This window comes from Mauremys reevesii, linkage group 11 (assembly GCF_016161935.1).
Source record: "Mauremys reevesii isolate NIE-2019 linkage group 11, ASM1616193v1, whole genome shotgun sequence".
NCBI lineage: Eukaryota > Metazoa > Chordata > Testudines > Geoemydidae > Mauremys > Mauremys reevesii.
This window is the reverse complement of record NC_052633.1, coordinates 34,495,918-34,516,125: the sequence shown is the minus strand read 5'-3', so window position 1 is coordinate 34,516,125 and position 20,208 is coordinate 34,495,918. Positions and strand designations below refer to the sequence as shown.

Genomic DNA, 20,208 nt, shown 5'->3' with positions numbered 1-20,208 from the left:
TATATGTTAAATGACATTTGACATTTGCACAACAACAGTACCTTGAGGTTCTGAAACTGTTATAGGTTCAGTTTCACCAGGTGGTCCTTCCCCAGCTGCATTAACAGCGGTAACCCGGAGTTTATAGTCAGCACCTTCTCTAATTTCTTTAACAGTGTATTTTCTAATCTTAATGGATTTCTCTGTGCAGCGTGACCATTCATTTATGCCCACCAATTGTTTGTAAATGAAATAACCAATGATATCACCACCACCGTTGAATGCTGGAGGTTCCCATTCTAGTTCAATAGCAGTTGAGCTTGTATCAACAACTCTTGGAATTGGTGGACCAGGTGGCACTAAAGAAATAAAAAAGCGTAAATCAAAATTCATGGATACTTAACCTACTCTTGTCAGCCTCCAAGTATTATCTTCTATTAAAATGCTTACATATTGGGTCCTGAGCAGTTTTTGGATCTGAAGGTGGACTAAATTTGCCAGGGCCAGCTGCATTTTCAGCACACACTCTAAAGATATAGGTAAGTCCTTCCAAAAGCCCATCGGCTCTTATTTCTAGGGTGTTCAGGAGGTTTCTGTTGACACGAGCCCAGTGAGTACTATTGATTTCACGTTTTTCAATCCAATAACCCAAGATGGGGCTACCGTTGTCTTTTGGTTCATTCCATTTAACCAACATACTATTACTGGTAACATCCTCCACTTCAGGCTTATCAGGTGCATCTGGTGGACCTAAAAAAATTAAAAAGAAAGAGAAAAATGCAATTTTGGCACCTATGATATCTTATCCAGACCTCAAATTTAATTTTATTTATGTAGTGAGGCATTATGGCCTAGTGGACTAAGCATGGGGACAAGAGTAAAGAAATGACCTGTTCTAACTGCAGCTCTATCATTTTCTTACAGTGTGATTTTGGACAAGTCAGTTAAACTTACTGTGGTTTAGTTTACCGATCTGTAAAACAGAGATAATAATGTAGATCTCCTTCACATGGGCCATGATTAATTTGTTAATATTTTAAAGTGAAAAGTACTATATAAAGAGTGTATTTTAATACATTTGGCCTTTGTCATTATCTTCAAGGTACTCAGTGGGTTGGGCCCAAGATATCTAAACACTGGGATAAAGGCTGTGGTCAACAACTCCTCTGGCACAATGGGACTTTCCAACATAAGGATAAAGCTTGTCTGTGCTGGAGACAGAGTCCTCTGAGGGACTCATTCGAGACTGTAGTATGAACCCCTGCAGGAACTAAGGACCAATACAAACCTCACGGCCTTCTGCTTCAGTATTGTATTTTCTTACATAAACATACAGTAGCATGTACATTTAAAAAACTGAACCCAAAAAAACACCCTGTCAAAACAAAACACTATACTGCACATACAATTTCTCCCCTAACAGGGGGACAAGATAAAAAAATGAACCACATGTGACAAATGCTAGTTACACTTCTGGAATGCATTCAGATACTAGTGATGCAGATGGTATAAATAACCTATATAGAATAGAATTTCTTCAAAAGTATTGTGTTTAAATATCAACATACAACTTACTGAATGGATCTTTGGCTACCAGTGGTTTGGAAACACATGGTGGTCCAGGTCCTAACCTATTTTCAGCTGTTACACGGAAGAGGTATTCCTTTCCTTCAATCAGTTTTAGCACGTGATATTTGCAATGCCTGAGTGTTGAAGTGACAGTAACCCAGCCTATTTCAGCTTTTGAGTTGTCTTTCTTTTCCAGGACATAGTTCAGGATTTCACTTCCACCATCATCAAGAGGAGGCTCCCACTTGCAGACAACAGAATGTTTTCTAACATCTTCAAATGTAAAGTTGATAGGAGGTCCAGGCGTATCTATTTTTTAAAACACCAGCAAAAAATTATTAGTATTCTCTGGTGAGCATCTGCTCTGACATTTTAAACAATGAGGCGTTTAAGCACATACCTAATACGTTTACTTCACATGAGGCTTTTGCAACACCATGATCATTTTCAACTCTGATTGTAAATGTGCCATGGTCAGTTCTCAGTGAGTCACGAACAGCTAACAAGGACTCTCCAGGTTTGTGGTTGTCAATATTCAAACGTTCTGGCAGTGAAAGATAGAATGGCTCCTCTTCTTCAACTTCACCCTTCCTTCTCCTAGTAAACTTTGTTACTCTCTTTTTTATTTCCTGTGGCCTAATAGTTTCATCATTCCTTAACCATGTAATACATGGGTACGGTGCTCCGGAAATATGTGCTTCCAGTGCAATTTCATCACCTCGCCTCACCTCAAGGCCAGCCTGCAGATTAGCACTAAGGAAGACTTTTGGAGCCTCTGTAATAATAAGAAATGTATTTTAAGTTGCATTTAGAAATGAAGTTAAAAGTAGTATTTTTCAGTAGGTTTAAGAATTCATGGTAGTAAGAAAAATAAACAAATCATACCAATGGGATCAACAGCTTTCACTAATGGAGTGATACGAGAAGGTTCACTGACACCTGCAGCATTCTCTGCACGAGCACGGAACTGGTATTCCTTGCCCTCCTCAAGATCTTTTACTGTGTAGGTCAAAACAGGTACCAAAAATTCATTGCACCTTTCCCACTTGTCTTGACCCTTAGCAATCTTTTCTAAGATATAGCCCATAATCTTGCATCCTCCATCATACAAAGGTGGCTTCCATGTAAGTGTTACTGACTTTGATGTTGGATTATAAATCTCAAGATCAACAGGTGGATCTGGACGCTCTGTAGAATTGTAATAAAAATATAATTTAAACAAATAGAAGATATAGAGAAATTATTTTAAAATCAATCTAGTTTATTATCCATTGATATAAAAACTTACGCTTTGGATCTTCAGCAATGACTGGGTTCCTTAATTCAATGTATTCACCTCCTCCAATTTTATTGACAGCCTTAACACGGAAGTAATATTCACCATTTGGTATAAGATCCTTGACATTCCATGAGAGTTTGTTCTCACCAGACATCACTGGAATATATGTTCTCCGACCAGCTTCTCTACGTTCCAGGACATAATGTAAGATGGGAGTGCCACCATCATACTCTGGAGGTTCCCAGGCTATCTTGCATGAATTTTTAGTCACTTCACTTGCTTTAATGTTTTTGCACTGTCCAGGCAGACCTGTTTCAAATAATAATTTTTATATAATTACCCTAACAACAACATGAAGAAACTAGGAAACTGCTTTAGTACAAATGTGAAATTACATTATATTTTTTACTTCTGTTTTGCACAAAGCAGACAAAAAGAACAAATATTGGTTGCACAACATAGACATGAATTTACATTTCCTTATGGCAGTAGACATGAAAGATTCATATAACCTGTTGACTTAGTTTATTTGTTTTATTCTCCATACTAATTGGCTTATTAAGGGATTACAGATCTATTAAAGTGTCAAAATTGACCTATCTTTGGGATTTTATGCCTAATTAATATTTTAAATATAAATAGTTCGCAATACTGTACAGTTATAGTGCATAATTATATTATTTTAGAATGGGTATAAAGGGTGAGTTTCTGTGCTATGCCTCTGACAGACACAGCATGCAACTTGTAGCCCAGGGAAATGGGGGCTATGAGGGCTTTAAGTCACCTTTGTATCCTCCAGCTCCAGGGCTATTCTGGGGAGTGGGAGGCCACTGGTGCAAGTCAGCAGCCTTGGGGGCATGATTAAGTTTTGGCAATGTCAGTGAGCTTCCTTAGGGGCCAAAGTGCCACCTAGAGTCTCTGCAGTGTTCTGTGCTAGGTGCCCCAATATACACTTCCCTCCATCTAATCCTTCCCCTGGGTTGCCTCTTATACCATGGCTCACAATGGGTTCTTGAGATGTAACCTTATATTTGTCTCCTGAGTGCCTGCACCAGGGGAATCCTCCTTGGCCAGATATGGGACTTTCATTGTGATTTTATGTCATCAATGGCCCAAAACGGGTGAGCATCTCAGCCAAAGAGTTTATCGTCAAAAAAAGTTTAGTTACCTATGACTTTGACGTTGACTGAGCCAGTTGTTGAGCCCAGTTTGTTCTCCAGGGTGATAGTGTAAACACCTGCATCAGCATGAACACTGTTTGTGACTTCAAGCAATGCAGATGTGTAATTGCTCTTCATTGTTGTTCTGTCCCCTGCTTTAACCTCCTTGCCACCTTTATGCCATGTAATGGTTGGTGATGGAACAGCTCGAAAGGGTACAGGGATACTTAACTTCTCTCCTTCAATAACAACAATGTCTTGAGTCTTTAGGTCAATAGTGGGATTGCCTGTAAAAGTAAGAGTATATTATTAAAAAGCTTCAAAATGCCCAAATCCTTTTGCATTTATAAATTACAATCCTTTAAAAAAGAAATATATTCTTACAGTCTGGATCTTTAACAACAACATTTTCTGAGATGTCTGATGGATCACTAGCTCCAATAGCATTGACAGCTCTGACTCTCAGCACATACTCCTTGTCAGGAACAATGCCCTCTTCCACTTTGTATTTCAAGTCTTTTACTGGACGAGAATTGATTCGCATCCATTTTTCTGTTCCTGCTTCACACAGCTCAACATTGTATCCAATAATAGGACTACCACCATTTTTCTCTGGTGGTTTCCATGCAATGGAAATGTGCTTTCTGCTTGCATCTGTCACGTGTAAATCGAGAGGAGGTGATGGAGGGCCTACAAAAATGCAAAAGAATTACAGTACTTTTTGCAATATCAGTCCATCAATATAGTATTTTGACCCCATATTTCATACTTTAATTATTACATTATGACTTACTTGTTGGGTCTTCAATAGCAAGGAGGTCAGTTGGTTCACTTGGATGACCACAACCAGCTTCATTTTCTGCACGAACCTGGAACTGTACCTCTGTACCTTCAATAACATCAGTCACTCTGAAATGACAGTCAGGTCCAGCTGTCTTGCCAGCTTTCACCCAGCGTGTGCCTAATTTTTCTTTCTTTTCAATAACATATCTATATAAATAAGAAAAGATACCGTTAGATGTATGGAATCATAGGACAAGCACAATTTCATACTAATTGAAAATAGGTAAAGAGATATTAAAACAAAAACAAATTAAAAAAGCATATCTGTATATCTACACATCACCAAGCATACAGCTAATGCTATACAAATCTGTAATCATCTTACCTTTGAATTGGTCTGCCACCGTCATTCTTAGGTGGTTCCCATTTTAGGTCAACATGTCTCTTTGTCACTTCAACTACTGCAAGAGCATATGGTGGTCCAGGAGTAGCTAAAAACAAAATATCTATATTAGGAGAAAAGGAGTCCAAAAACGATGTCTTTGTATATACTAACTTCTAAACATGCAAATGTGAAAACTTACTGAAGGTGTCTTTAGCAAGAACTGAATCTTCAATTTCACAATAGTCACTCTGCCCAACGGCATTTTCGGCAGCCACTCGGAACACATAGAGAGAGCCTTCAGTGAGTGGGGTCACTGTGTATTTGGTGTCTTTTACTGTTGTATCAACTGTTTGCCAGCCTTTCCGTCTCACATCTCTCTTTTCAACAATGTAGTTGGTAATTGGGGAGCCCCCATCTTTTTCTGGTACCGTCCATTTAAGATCCGCAGTGTTCTTAGTAATGTTAATAACCTCAAGCCATCGAGGTGGTGAAGGAGGGTCTGTAAAAATAGTAAAACAAAGGAAAATGGTTTTATCTGTTTATCCTATCAGATGCGTAGAAGACAGAGAATAATGTGGGGCTTATTAAAAGGTAACATTTTTACAGTGGATGCAGAATAGAGTTCAATATTTTATAAGTTTACAAAAGTTTACTTGTTGGCTAAACAATCAGGCACGATTTAGACTGTTTTAGTGTATATTTTACAACTGTAAAATATGTATTTTTCATAATATATTTTAAATGCTACTCACGCAGTCTCTCTTTGCATAGCACAGGGTCACTGGGCTCACTAGGTTCGCTCTCCCCGGCCTTGTTCACAGCTCTTACGCGGAATGAGTATTCTTGTTTCTCCATAAGCCCCTTGAGGAAATGTTCAGTCAGGGGAACGCCCTCAGCCACTCTTACCCACTCATCTGTTCCGGTTTTTAGTAGCTCAATGACATAAGACTCAATCTTTGCACCTCCATCATGTTCTGGCTTTGTCCACTGCAGGAATAATGATGTTTTGGCAACATCTTTCACAGTTGGCTTGCCAGGGGGCCATGGGGGATCTAGACACAAATTAAATAATAATTTAGACTTTAGAACAAATTATTTCCTTGGTTTTATGTTAAATTAAATTGTGAAAGAAATGTATTCATAATACCAATAGGATCCTTCACTAGGATTGGCTCTGTCTCCTTGCTTGGTTTTCCAGGTCCTGCAAGATTCTCTGCCAAGACACGGAACTTGTACTTCTTCTTGTTGGTAAGACCTTTAACTCTGTTAATTGGGAATAAAATGTATATTTAGTAATAAAGCCAAACCCACACATTTATGCATGCTTAGCATTGTGTTTAAGTCATTATACTGCTACCTATGTTAAAAAACCTCAAATTCCTATCTACTACTAAATATGTTATATTAAATGGTATTGATTAAAGATACTAAATGGTATACTGACAATAGAATCATAGACATGTAGGACTGAAAGGGACCTTGAGAGGCATCAAGTCTAGTCCCCTGTGCTGAGGCAGGACCAAGTAAACCTAGACCATCCCTGACAGGTGTTTATCCAACCTGCTCTTATAAACCTCCAATGATGGGGATTCCACAACCTCCCTTGGAAGCCTATTCCAGAGTTTAACTATCCTTATAGTTAGAAAGTTTTTCCTAATATCTAACCTAAATCTCCCTTGCTGCAGATTAAATCTATTACTACTTGTCTTACCTTCAATGGACACAGAGAAAAATTGATCCTGGTCATATTTATAGTATCCCTTAACATATTTGAAGACTGTCTGGTTTCCCCCACCCCCCCAGTCTTCTTTTCTCAGGACTAAACATGCCCAGTTTTTTTAACCTTTCCTTATAGGTCAGGTTTTCTAAATCTTTTATCATTTTTGTTGCTCTCCTCTGGACTCTTTCCAATTCATCTACATCTTTCCTAAAATGTGGCACCCAGAACTGGTCACAGTACTCTGGCTGAGGCCTCACTAGGGCTGAGTGGAGTGGGACAATTCCCTCCTGTATCTTAGATACGACATTCCTTTTAATATCCCTGGAATTATATTAGCCTTTTTCGCAGATGCATCATACTGTTGAGTCATATTCAACTTGTGATCCACTATAATCCCCAGATCCTTTTCAGCAGTGCTATCACCTAGCCAGTTATTCCCCAATTTGTAGTTGTGCATTTGATTTTTCCTTCCTAAGTGTGGTACTGTACACTGTCTTTATTAAACTTCATCTTGTTGAATTCAGATCAATTCTCTAATTTGTCAAGGTCATTTTGAATTCTAATCCTGTCCTTCAAAGTACTTGCAAGCCCCCCAGCTTTGTGTCATCTGTGAATTTTATAAGCATACTTTCCACTCCATTATACAAGTCACTAATGAAAATACTGAATAATACCAGACCCAGGACTGGCCCCTGCAGAACCCCACTAATTTTGTCCCTACATGCTTGTGCTATTCTTCTGCACTCCTCCTTAGCAACAGCAGAATGTTATACTGCCATACAGAAGACTAATGTTGGAGATCTGCCAAATGTTTTTTGGAACATTGGATTGGAAGAGTGTTAGCTACATACAAGTGTTGACAAAATGCCTGTGTGACTTAATGCACGGAACGGCAACGGCACCAACTTTGAGAATACTCTTTGGCAATCACAGAGTGTGTCCGGGGATGCAGCAGAAAAAGTTGCTATTCCATTCAGGGGGAAAGGAAAAAGAATATAAGACTCTTAGTCTTCCATAAAGAAATTGTTGATTAAAATTAGATATTGAAAGAGAAAGCATGCCATCTGCCATTAGCTTGTTCTACATTTAGAACAGCAAAAAAGAGAATAAGAAATGATATGATATATGTTGAAAAGGTCATACTTGAATGCTGTATCTGTCACTGGTATCTTATTGCATCTTATCCATTTATCGTGATCAGGATCATATCTCTCAACCCAATAACCAGTGATTGGACTGCCACCATCTTCATCTGGTTCAGACCATGTTAATGTCACAGAATCTTTAGTGACTTCAGAAGGTGTGACACCTGTCGGAGGCCCTGGTGGATCTGTACAAATTCATAAATATAAATGTAAATATACACACACATTTGTATATTTATACCTTTTTTGTAAAAGTACACAGTAAACTGAGCATCAAATTAATTAGCTTACCAAAGGAATATTTAGCAATGATGGGGCTGTGTTGAACTGGCTCCCCAACACCATACATGTTTTCAGCACTGACTCGGAAGATATATTCTTTATGAGGGGTTAAGTTCATCGCTTTGAAGTTTGTTCCCTTAATAGTCGATGACATCTTGTGCCATACTTCACTGTCTGTAGCTCTTCTCTCAACAACATAGTTTGTGATTTTAGATCCACCATCATCTCGAGGAGGATTCCATGTCAGGAAGCAGGATTCATTTGTAATATCCGATATATCAAATGCAGCTGGGGGACCTGGCTTATCTATAGATGACATAGATGAATATTAATTTCTGATGCTTATATGGTTGGCTACATTTATGTTGATTTAAAATAAATATAATAAATATAATATACCTAAAACATTGACTTCAACAACTGCAGTAGCACGCCCACTGGAATTTACAGCTTCAATAATATAGGTACCACTGTCACTTCTCTTGCTGTCTGTAATAGTGACGCTGGAATGGTCAGGTTTGGTTTCAATCGTAATTCTATCGTCGGGTTTCAGGATTTTATCAGCCTTGGTCCAAGTAATCCGAGGCTCAGGCCTTCCTTTTATTGTAGCTGGTAGCTCAATTTTAGTTCCAGCTTTTACAGTCAGTCCAGCTAGAAGTTTCACATCTAGGAAAATTTCTGGGGCCTCTGATTTACGAGAAAATTAAAACATTGTTACAAAAACAGTGTTATGAAGAATGTTAGAAAGAATATAATGGATTTAATTCATTCATTTAAATAATTACCCTTTGTATCCACGGCCTGGATCTCATCTGTTGGCCTGCTTGGTTTGCTTGCTCCATGTTTATTCAAAGCCTTAACCCGGTATGAGTACCATTCGCCTTCTTTAAGTTTTGGTACTTCCATTCTGTTAATTATAACACAATTCAGATATTTAAAATGGCAAGAATCAAATATTTTATTTAATTAAAATGATATTCCTTCTGATTTTAGTGCTTAAAATGCTTACTTTGTTTCAGCAACAGGTTCGCCACAGGGCTCCCACTTATCAGTACCACGTTGGCATTTTTCTACCAGATAACCCTTGATGCGTGAACCACCATCATACTTGGGTGGATCCCATGTTAAGAAGATGCTTTTAGATGTTGGATCTCTCCATTTAACATTCTCTGGTGGATCAGGCACCGCTATAAAAATGAGAGATATAGAAGATCTTAGAAACCAATCTGAGACACAGATTTTTTCCAAAAGTTATATAAAAGCAAAAGCAGTAACATAATAGAAACATAAAGATGAATACTTACTTGTTGGTGCTGACATATTTACAGGTTCATCAATATATGCAGGCTCTCCTGGTCCACATTTGTTGCGTGCTGAAACTCTAAACAAATATTCTTTTCCTTGGATGAGGTCAGGTACAGTGAACTCTTGGTCAACAACATAATCCAGAACCTGAGAAAAAGAAATGTTCTAATTTATTTCTAGAATTCCTTCCAAAAGCAGCAAATGACCAAACTTCTGTGGTACGAACAGAAACAATATAGGAAGTGACAACTAACTGTAATCACAAAAACAAAACAAAAAACTTACTTTGGTCCATGTTTTCCGGCTTATATCACGTTTTTCAATAAGATAGCCAGTCACTGGACTTCCTCCATCATTTTCTGGTGCTTCCCATGTCAATTGCACTGTGTTCCTGCTCATGTCTATGACTTTTAGTTCTCTTGGTGCACTTGGGCGAGCTGGAAGTGACACATATTGCATTAATTTGTCTTTCCATCAATAGTTTACCATATTTTCTATTCCATCTATTTATTAAAAGACTTGGACTACTTAGACACTCTCCCCTATATTATGAACTGTAGGATATTGAAAACTGAAAGACCACTGCAAATGGACTTCAGTAAAGTTATTTTTGTTAGAATTATTGTTAAATGTACCTCATTTGCTGAATGTTATCTGGTTTCTCATAGTATAATGATCTAAAGATTTTTTGCAAGATATTGGTTAGAAGTTATTGCTATAATTTAAATACCCGAAAGGAGGTTTTTGCCTGCTTACCAATGACATTAACATCAATTTCTCCTGAAACAGATGACACAGGGTTTTCTAATTTCAAGGTATAAATGCCCTTGTCTGGACGTTCACTTGGAGTAATAACAAGTTCTGCAAAGGCTGCAGTAGTCGCTATTTTCACACGATCACCCTTTTCTAAGATTTTGTCACCAACAGACCACGTTGCAGTTGGCACAGGATAGCCCGTGATAGGAACACGGATCTTGAGTGGCTCTGGGACAATAACTTCCAGTCCATCTTTAAATGCACTTAAGTCCATTGTCGGTCCAACTGAAAAAGGGGAAAAATTCATTCCATAAAATACTTTCAGACTTTTGATTTTTATATTGTTGTTAATGATACTGCAGTTGGCAGGCTGCTACTTAACTCCACTTCCACCAGCAGCAGCCAGTTGGGAGCCACCTGGGCCAGACTGCAGCAGCTCACTCCTGACCTCTCTCTAATAGTGTGCTCTTTAGAAACCCTTAAGATAGCTAGATAGCTAAATGATAGCAGGTGGGAAGTTTGACTTCCATTGATAGTAAATCTTCACATGTATTTTTAAATGTTTTGGGCCCCATTCTGTAGGTGATCAGTGAAAAGACCATCCTCCTTCTTCAACATAGCTGCTTATGCTGTTGTTCAATGGGTCTCCCAACAGTAGAGCTAGCAGAGATGGTTGTAGTAAAGAATTTCTCTGAGTCAGAGGCCCTTGCTGTTGGCATTCAGTGCTGGTATAATAGGTCTGATGAAGGCCATGCACAGTAGCATCCTGATTTTAGCACCAATAGCTAGTATTGTCATGATACCCTGAACAGACGCAGCTTTATGTCTTACCTGATTAACTAAAGTAAAAAGAAAACTGCTTACCGTACGTGTCATCTGCAGTCAGTGGCCCAATAGCCTCAGCTGGATCTGATACACCAGCTGCATTTTCTGCAGAGACTCTGTAGTAGTAACTGGCTCCTGGTTTCAATCCAGTTACCTAAAAAGGGACAAATAACCATTTGCAAATTAAAAATCATGTTAAATATTGTGAATACTGTGATATTGCACTCCATATGTTTTATGGAAATATGCTAATGAGTGTGAATATAATGTAACTGGAATATGCTTCATGTAAAAGGTCTCTTGTAAGGTATCATTACAAAAGTTATAATCTACTGTATGTATGTATGTATGTATGTATGTATGTATCATTCTTGTATTTAAAACTAGAAATATGAAGTATTATCCTGAAGTCCTATTGTAATTATGCAAAGTGTGGGCCATTAATGGCGGTTTATAATCTTGATGACTCCCACTGAATAGGACAATTGGTTGTAAATGGCTCCATATACTTGCAAGCCTTACTGCATTCCTGTGAGTCAGGTCAGGAAGAATGGAGGCTTGAGGTCTCACAGGACATGTGACCATGTCACCTAGTCCTGGAATCCATCTTAAACCTGGTGTTTTTCCATTTAGAAGGAGGAGTGGGGACCCAGAGAGACAAAAGATTCCCACCTTGTGCCAAAGCTATAAAAGGGGGTGGAACAGAACAAAGCTGCCTGTCATGAGAAATCTCCTAGTTACCACCTGAGCTGGAACTAACAAAAAGGACTGTATCAGGGGAAAGGATTGGGGCCAGACTAAAGAAGAAGTCTAGTCTGTGAAAGAAGCTTATTGGAACATCTTTGAGCGTGAAATTTACTGGTATTCATTTTTTTGATGTATTAGGCTTAGACTTGTGTGTTTTTTTTTATTCTGCTTGGTAACTTACTTTGTTCTGTCTGTTATTACTTGAAACCACTTAAATCCTACTTTTTATACTTAACAAAATCACTTTTGTTTATTAATTAACCCAGAGTAAGTGATTAATACCGGTGGGAGCAAACAGCTGTGCATATCTCTCTATCAGTGTTGCAGAGGGCAGACAGTTTATGAGTTTACCCTATATAAGCTTTATACAGAGTAAAACAGATTTATTTGGGGTTTGGATCCCATTGGGAGCTGGGTGTCTGGGTGCTGGAGATAGGAGTACTTGATGAGCTGTTTTCATTTAAGTCTGCAGCTTTGTGAAAGTGGGGGAGAGGAAAGGTGGTTCAGACCCTGGGTTTGTGTTGCAGCAGGCTAGCATGTCTGGCTCAACAAGATAGGGTTCTGGAGTCCCAAGCTGGCAAAGAAAACAGGCTCAGAGGTAGTTTCAGCACATCAAGTGGCAGTCCCAAGGGGGTCTCTGTGACTGGACCCGTCACAAACACATACTGAATATTTCATTTAAGAATGACCCACTTTACCTTATAAGTAAGATTAGGGACAAGTCTTGGATTACAACGGATCCAGTTGTCTGTTCCCTCTTCACGTCTTTCAATAATATAACCCATTATTGGACTTCCTCCATCTTTCAGAGGAGGCTCCCATGTAAGCTGCACAGATGACTTAGTTTGGTCTGAATGACTGAGGTTAATGGGAGGACTTGGTTTTTCTGAAAAGAATTTGAAGAAATTAGACATCAACTGGAAAAGGAGAGCAGAATTACTTGGAAGAAGATCTGTCATTGTTATTCTTAAGAGTGGCTAATTTACCAAATGATCGCAAAATATTTCTTGTGAATTCAAAGAAGAAAAGTAGGAAGAGCTAACTTGGCTTACACTACTTTTTCCCCACACATCTCACCCTCTCTACTCCACTCCTGGCCTTTTCTGTACATATGCTGTACAAATGATCACAATTTTCTTATATTATAAAACAATCAACACTGCTAAAACTTTCATACTCACCAATTGGGTCCATAATTTTAACAGCTCGAGTAGCAGCACTTGGTTTGCCAACTCCAATCTGGTTTTGTGCTCTGACTCTGAAGTAGTATTCTTTGTTTTCCACAACATCAGTCATAGTAGCAGCTAATTCATGTGCTGCAGTGGTCATGGCTGGCTCCCACCTGATTGAACCTTTGTCACGCAATTCAACAATGTAGCCAGTAATTGGAGAGCCTCCATCATACTCTGGTGGCTCCCAGGTAAGTGAAGCACCAAATCTGTTCACATCAATAACTTCTACATTCAGAGGAGGACCAGGAACATCTGCAATTTATTTTTTGTGGGAGGGAAGGGAAAGAACAATAATGCATGTTGGGAGAAAAAATGCAAAAACATATATCAAAATAATGTTTTTAGTTATTTTCAAAATTGTGGCTTACCAAATTTGCTCTTTGCTTCAACAGGTGTGTCCGTTTCCACTGGTTCCCCAGTGCCCACTCTGTTTTTAGCACTCACTCGGAAGAGGTACTCAACTCCTCCTCTCTGAAGTCCAGTAACAGTATATTCACAACTGTCAGCACGGTCAGTGGCCAAAATCCAGGTCTTACGTTTGATATCACGTCTTTCAACAACATAGCCAATGATTTTACTCCCACCATCACTTTCTGGTTCCTCCCAGGCAAGGCTAACTTCACCATCATATGTTTCAGTGACTTCTAAGTTTCTAACTGGACCTGGAACATCTGAAATGTATGTGAAAAACATTTTTAGTATAGCTCATCTTTGATTTTACTTTGACCTACAAGCAAAGAGTAAGCTGCTATTGGTTACGAATTGCACCGAGGTAGCTTATTCCTGCTTGAAATGAGGGTAAAACCCCACCATTGCAAATGATGGCATTTTCTTTCTACATGTCCCATAGAGCTAAACTGCTATATTATGGCAACAGCTGTAAACAGAGCAAAACCCAGTGCAGACAAGACCTTAATAAATGAAGAGCTTACCAATAACATCTACATTGATGTGTGCTTCAGCTTTGCCATGTTTGTTTTGGAGTATAATCTTGTATCTTCCTTTATCAGATTTCTTTGCTTCTAAAATTTTGAAGGTGGTGCTGTCGGCCGTTGTATCAACTGTGTGTGTTGGCAGGCTTTCATCTTCTTTTAACCACTCGGCTTCTGCTTTTGGGTAGGCATCATATGGAACAACCATGGTCAAAGGCTTCCCAACATCAACCACAAGGTTTTGGTCAGCAGTCTTGATTCTTGGGGCAGCTAAAGAAGACCAGTGAGGCAAATGAGTGTTTAATGTTTTCAAAACTATTAAATATACTTCTTGCATATTCAGTACAGATTCTAACTCAGAAAAAGTAATGGGAGTTGTATATGAATCTGAAACTATTAATGTATTCATGGGGTTACCCCAAATGGTGAATTCACGCTGGCCAGTGTCCATTGAGCACCTGATCCTGCACTAAAGTCAATGGGAGATTTACCACTGATTTCACTGGGCCTGGGACCAAGACCTGGCTGAGTATAAAGGAGAAACTGTCCTGCATATATCTGGCTCACCCAAAACACAAAGAGGTCATTGCAGAGGCCTCCCCAATAATAACCACAGAGGAATATTACAGGAAAGGCATAAAGGCCACAAGGCAAAATCCATGTATTTTTGCATGGTACCCTAAAATGCACAAAGTAATAATAATAGCTAGTTCTAATATAGACGTTTTCTTTAGTAGATCTCAAAACACTTTACAAAGGAGGTCAGTATTATTATCCCCATTTTACAGCTGGGGAAATTGAAGTATAGCTGTGAAATGACTTGCTCAAAGTCACCCAGCAGGCCAGTAACAGAGCCTAAAATAGAACCAGGGCTCCTAAGTCACAGTACATTTCTCTATCCATTTGGCCATACTGGTGTGTGTGTATAAAAGTAGGGAGAAGAGGGCTGCTGTTGGGCATTAACTCAATGCACTTTCATGGTCTGAAGCTGCAAACTGGCACATGAGCAACTTTACTCAAGTGAGTAACCCCACTGAAATGACTTTAAAAAAAAAGAGAACTGCAGTGGCACACTATGTATGTTCTAGATGGTCTTTACAGCATAATTCTTTCTTTTTTTTCTTTCTTTTGGAAAAAAAATGTATACATTTTTCATATACAAACAGAAACTTCAGTTTGGCAATTTTCTTTTTTGACTGAATTATAATCCCAGTGGTGATGGAAAAGTAGTTTAATGAGATTCCAGATTGTCTCCACTTTACTACACATTCTAATCCAATCTTCTGAAAAGGTATATGAAATGTTACATAACTAGTGACAATATCTTTATTAACTAATCTCAGATTTTATAAGATAAATACAATGAAGTAGATGACTTACCAGCCAATTCAAGTTTAGCTCTAGCTTCTTTATCTTTGGCAATAAATCTGTATTCACCTTGGTCACGAGGCCTTATCTCACACACCTGCAGCCTATGGACTTTTCCTTCACTCATCATCTGATGTTTGTCACCCTGGACTATAATCATGTTATTTCTTAACCACTTGACTTCCACTCCGTCTTTATTCAACTCAGCCATGAAGATGACATCAGAGCCTGGAGCTTCATAAATATCTTGTGGAGGTCGGATGATCTCAATAGGGATTTCTGAAATAAATACCCATTAATTTGAAAAGTGTTTAATCTTTCTTCTAATTACTAAGAACTGGCAGAAACTCCTTTTTAATTTTACATTTACCTTCAACAAAAAGTCTTGCCCTTGATTTCCTGTCATCTACTCCACAGGAATATTCACATTCATCCTCTAGTCTACAGTCTTTTATAATTAATCTGTGCAAATTTCCATCCTTCTCAAACAGATACCTTGATGGGGATAAGGGACGATGAGAGAAATAAGTGAATTAAAAGACAGAACAAACACCAAAACACGACAAATGCATTTTGATGTTTAGCAAGAGAAGTGTGATAAAATGTGCATACTTTTTGCCTTCTCTGATTTCTCGTCCATTTTTGTACCATTTTACACTTGCTTTCTCTTTGGAAAGCTGGCAGGTAAAGACAGCGTCATCAAATTCAGTGACAGTCTGGTCCCGTAGGTGCTCAATGAAGTCTGCAGGTGCCTCTGTGATAAGGAGCTCTGCAACAGATTTGTCTTGTCCAGCAGTGACGGTGTATTCGCCTTCATCTATAAACCCACAGTCTTTAATGATCAGCGAGTGTTTGTATTTGTCAACTTTGTACAAAATGCGTCTGTCAAATGTAACTTCCTCGCCATTCTTTGTCCACTGAAGGGTTACATTGAGGCGATTGACTTTGCACCAGAATGTGACCGATTTCTTCTCCATTGTCTCAATATCTTCAAGAGGGACAACAATTCTGAGATCCTCCTCTGTTGAAATGAAAAATAAAATATGGCTCATTTACATCCTTATTTAAATCAGCATTTGACATAATTAAATGTCTGTAACTTTTAAAATGTAAGTTACTTACCCAGTACTGTTAAGGCAGCAGAGCTCTTGACGTGTTCCCCTCTGGCGTTTGATAGTGAGACAGTATAGGTGGCTTGATCTGCAAAGTGGGCATCTCTGATTCTGAGAGTGTAAACTAAATCCTTGTGGACCATGATGGATTTTGCACTATCGAATATTGGCTCCTCATTTTTGTACCATTTAGCTTTGGCACCTTCTGTATTGACCTCACAGTTAAAGACAAGTTCTTCTCCCTCTTTAACTACTTGATCTTTAAGTGGAGTTATAATCCTGAGTTTTTCTGAAATCAAGAAAAAATATTGCATCTTTCATACTATAAAAGAATAAAATAAAATGTGCACACACAACTTACCAAAATAAACAAAAGCTTACCAATGACTTTTAAGTGTGCTGTTGCTTTGATTCCACCAACCATGATGGAATACTTTCCTTCATCTCCTAAAATAGAGTCCTTAATGAGGAGTAATCGCTTCTTGCCATCTGAAATGATGTCATACTTATCACCAGCCTCAAGTACTTTATTACCCCTCAGCCACTGTACTTCAAAGTCATCTTTGGATATTGAGCAGACAAATTCAGCTTTTTCTCCTTCTAGTACTTCAACATTTTGTGGTCTGGTAATAAATTCTGCTGCAAGTTCTGTAAAAATAAATGTTGAACATATATTATTTTTTCTGTATAAACAGAGCAAAAGAAAATTGCATACCCTTGTCTACCTGATTTTTCTATGAAAAAATACACCAAACTAATTTTCTTACCATGCACTTTGAGTTTGCCGGTTGTGCGAGTACTTGGAAGCCTACAGCTGTATTCACCAGCATCGTCAAGGCGAGCATTATGAATGACAAGAATTCTCTTTCGGCCATCAGCAATTTGTTCATATCTACCACCTTCAGGTAATTCCTTATCTCCTTTAAACCAAGTTACTTCAGCACCAGGCTTAGAGACTTCACAAATGAATTTCACAGTGTCAGTTTCATTTACTTCGATATTGGGAAGATTTTTGGTGAAAACAGCTTCCTCCTCTATAATAAGAAATTTAGAAGCATTTGATTAAAACAAAACGATCAAGCTATTGTTCTTCTTTCACATGAAGTATATTAAAGAGTAGATTTAATTTTACCTATAACTGTTAGGATGCCCGAGGTTCTAGCTGTTTTTGCTTCACATGCATATTCTGCTTCATCTTCAAATAGACATTTGTTGACCACAAGAATATGCTGGGCACCTTTGGAAATTATGTCATACTTTTTGCCCTTTCTGATTTCAATGCCATCCTTAAACCACCGTACCTGTTTTTAAAGCACATTGATATTGTAATACTGTTATTAATGTTAATGCATTGCATCATCAATTTCAGCATTGTATTACTTTGCAATAACATAATATTGAGATTTAAAAAAAAACAACAACTTCACACTGAAGTATTATTCAGATAATAAGAACATGACATTACAGACCTTGACATTTGGGCGGGAAATTTCACATTCAAACCGAGCAATCTCTTTTTCTTTCACTTCAAGGTCAGTAAGGGGCTTTGTAAAGTCAACACGAAGAGCTATAAGAAAAAAAAAATGATATATTTAAATAAAGTTGAGAATAATCATAGTTATGCAAGAATAAATCATTACAGATGATAGCATTATTAATAATCATATTACTAACAACAAAGAGGTTAAATTATGTAACTTACGTTCCACATTCAAGAAGCAAGAGGTCTTGAAATCCTTAGCATCACAGGTATATGTTCTGGCATCATCTAATGTGCAGCCATGAATAATGAGTTTTCTGACCCTGCCCTCAGCAATGATATCATGCTTCTTTGTTTTGTGAATTTCATGTCCATTCTTGAACCATTTCACCTCTGCATTTTCTCTGGATACTTCACACTCCAGTACTGCAGTGGCTTCCTCCTCTACTGTCTGGTCCTCAAGTGGTTTAGTAAATTCAACTGGGGGTTCTAAAGAAGGATAGAAATTAGAGATGGAGAATACCATAATTTTAGCCATCCAGCAATCAATACAGGATTAGTCCCTACAATACATTCCTGAGTGCTATGTCTAATTTAGTTTTAAATTACTCTCAAGTGATGGGGCTTCTATAATTTCTACTGGGACAATAATCCACCAGGCTAAAAGATTATACTGTTGGAAATTTTTTCACTATATTCAGCTTTTTTCATTTTTTCAGTTTTAGCATATTACAATTATAAAAACATAGATGAGGATAAACAATTTCCTTGTCTCCTTGGTGCTTACAGTTTTAGGTACTTGTAAATCATTATCACAAGCCCCTGTACCTTAATTTGTTTAGCCAAACTGTATACATGTATTGCAGTTTTTACCATTTCTTATAAGTAATTTCCTGAAACCATTGCAATTGTTTTTGTCTCTCTTCTCTGAATTTGCTCCAGTTTATCAACTGCTTTCCCGTACTGAGATAACTAGAAGTGTATGCAATGTTTTAGGTATGATCTAACCAGTTTAATATAAAGAGTATCCATAGATTTCCTAATCCATGATGGATTAATAATAACCAGACAGATATAATGATGCGAACCAGTTTACCTTTTACAAAGAGATTTGCTTGTGTTCTGAAATCCTTTGCAGTCAGTGAGACTTCTCCAGCATCTGTTAACTTGACATCTCTGAGAATAAGCGAGTGTACTCTTCCTTCAGCACGTGTGACAACCTAATTAAACAAAAAAGCATTTTGTAAGTATCCACATTAACTATATGAGGACCCTTCAATTCAATGTCATTTACTCTTTATTATTTTTATTGTGTACATTTTTTGGACAATTTCCTCCTACATATGCATGGTGGATGTAGGACACTTTCAAGATTTTTGATATATATATTCCTCTTATCTACACAGGCACTGGTATTAGAGTACTCTCACGCACTCCGCTGAGAGGAAGCATGTGTCAAAATCTAAAGTAATTACATGGTATATATAATAATAACTTAAAAATATATGTTCATATTCACATAGTGTGTGTGTTTAAAATAGATTAATGACCTCATTGTGAATAAAACAAATATATTTATTCCCCTTTGTAAGAATGCATTAATTGCTATCTTAGCTCATTGATTTTGTAAAATGGTGCTTAATTGAGACCAAGTTTATTTTGAATTGGTGCTTATAAACACCAAAGTATATATGGGCGGTGACAATAGCTTTATGGTGAAAAGTGGGTATTCCCTGTGACTATGTCTGAAGTAAAAGCGATAGGAGAAAAGTGCAAGAACTGAAACTCTCCTTATACACGCATTTTACTCACTGCGATAACATTATACCAGTATATTTTAGTAGCTAAGGACCCCTGGTGAAGGGAGCCTCCATGATGGTCCAATGCTGCATCTACTCTTGAATCATCTGTTGAAGCTGCACTTCTCTTAGCTCTACATGTACTCTAGGAGTGGACCCACCAGCATTACAACCACATAGAAGGCTCCCACTACCGAGAGAATGAGGTTCATAAAGTATCTCCTAAAGAATTATTTTTAATTATTTGTAGGAAAGTATAAAGTCAAGCAATAGAAGTAGTTCTGGTAAGGTGAAGGCAAATGGGAAGTCTAAATTGAGAAGGAAAACAGAGGAGATGGACTTGTTTCTGA

The 20,208-nt window shown here is 37.9% G+C and overlaps 1 protein-coding gene across 1 annotated transcript in view; it reads right to left on the bottom strand.

Moving 5' to 3' along the window:
• Nucleotides 1-20,208, bottom strand: part of TTN (titin) — a 308,399-nt gene that overhangs the window by 75,114 nt on the left and 213,077 nt on the right. Inside the window, exons 234-269 of the mRNA XM_039494704.1 lie at nucleotides 19,156-19,279; nucleotides 18,282-18,548; nucleotides 18,049-18,146; nucleotides 17,712-17,880; nucleotides 17,347-17,613; nucleotides 16,961-17,227; nucleotides 16,590-16,868; nucleotides 16,080-16,488; nucleotides 15,838-15,962; nucleotides 15,480-15,746; nucleotides 14,100-14,369; nucleotides 13,536-13,838; nucleotides 13,117-13,419; nucleotides 12,634-12,821; nucleotides 11,228-11,342; nucleotides 10,364-10,648; nucleotides 9,893-10,044; nucleotides 9,607-9,754; nucleotides 9,312-9,489; nucleotides 9,088-9,209; nucleotides 8,702-8,989; nucleotides 8,312-8,608; nucleotides 8,019-8,205; nucleotides 6,303-6,418; nucleotides 5,908-6,207; nucleotides 5,355-5,654; nucleotides 5,156-5,261; nucleotides 4,781-4,977; nucleotides 4,372-4,677; nucleotides 3,996-4,274; nucleotides 2,837-3,136; nucleotides 2,434-2,736; nucleotides 1,949-2,323; nucleotides 1,555-1,857; nucleotides 430-729; nucleotides 42-338 (exon numbers count right to left, since the gene is read on the bottom strand). Of these exons, the coding sequence (XP_039350638.1) occupies nucleotides 42-338; nucleotides 430-729; nucleotides 1,555-1,857; nucleotides 1,949-2,323; nucleotides 2,434-2,736; nucleotides 2,837-3,136; nucleotides 3,996-4,274; nucleotides 4,372-4,677; nucleotides 4,781-4,977; nucleotides 5,156-5,261; nucleotides 5,355-5,654; nucleotides 5,908-6,207; nucleotides 6,303-6,418; nucleotides 8,019-8,205; nucleotides 8,312-8,608; nucleotides 8,702-8,989; nucleotides 9,088-9,209; nucleotides 9,312-9,489; nucleotides 9,607-9,754; nucleotides 9,893-10,044; nucleotides 10,364-10,648; nucleotides 11,228-11,342; nucleotides 12,634-12,821; nucleotides 13,117-13,419; nucleotides 13,536-13,838; nucleotides 14,100-14,369; nucleotides 15,480-15,746; nucleotides 15,838-15,962; nucleotides 16,080-16,488; nucleotides 16,590-16,868; nucleotides 16,961-17,227; nucleotides 17,347-17,613; nucleotides 17,712-17,880; nucleotides 18,049-18,146; nucleotides 18,282-18,548; nucleotides 19,156-19,279 (8,590 nt within the window). The remainder of the gene's footprint in view (nucleotides 1-41; nucleotides 339-429; nucleotides 730-1,554; nucleotides 1,858-1,948; nucleotides 2,324-2,433; nucleotides 2,737-2,836; nucleotides 3,137-3,995; nucleotides 4,275-4,371; nucleotides 4,678-4,780; nucleotides 4,978-5,155; nucleotides 5,262-5,354; nucleotides 5,655-5,907; nucleotides 6,208-6,302; nucleotides 6,419-8,018; nucleotides 8,206-8,311; nucleotides 8,609-8,701; nucleotides 8,990-9,087; nucleotides 9,210-9,311; nucleotides 9,490-9,606; nucleotides 9,755-9,892; nucleotides 10,045-10,363; nucleotides 10,649-11,227; nucleotides 11,343-12,633; nucleotides 12,822-13,116; nucleotides 13,420-13,535; nucleotides 13,839-14,099; nucleotides 14,370-15,479; nucleotides 15,747-15,837; nucleotides 15,963-16,079; nucleotides 16,489-16,589; nucleotides 16,869-16,960; nucleotides 17,228-17,346; nucleotides 17,614-17,711; nucleotides 17,881-18,048; nucleotides 18,147-18,281; nucleotides 18,549-19,155; nucleotides 19,280-20,208) is intronic.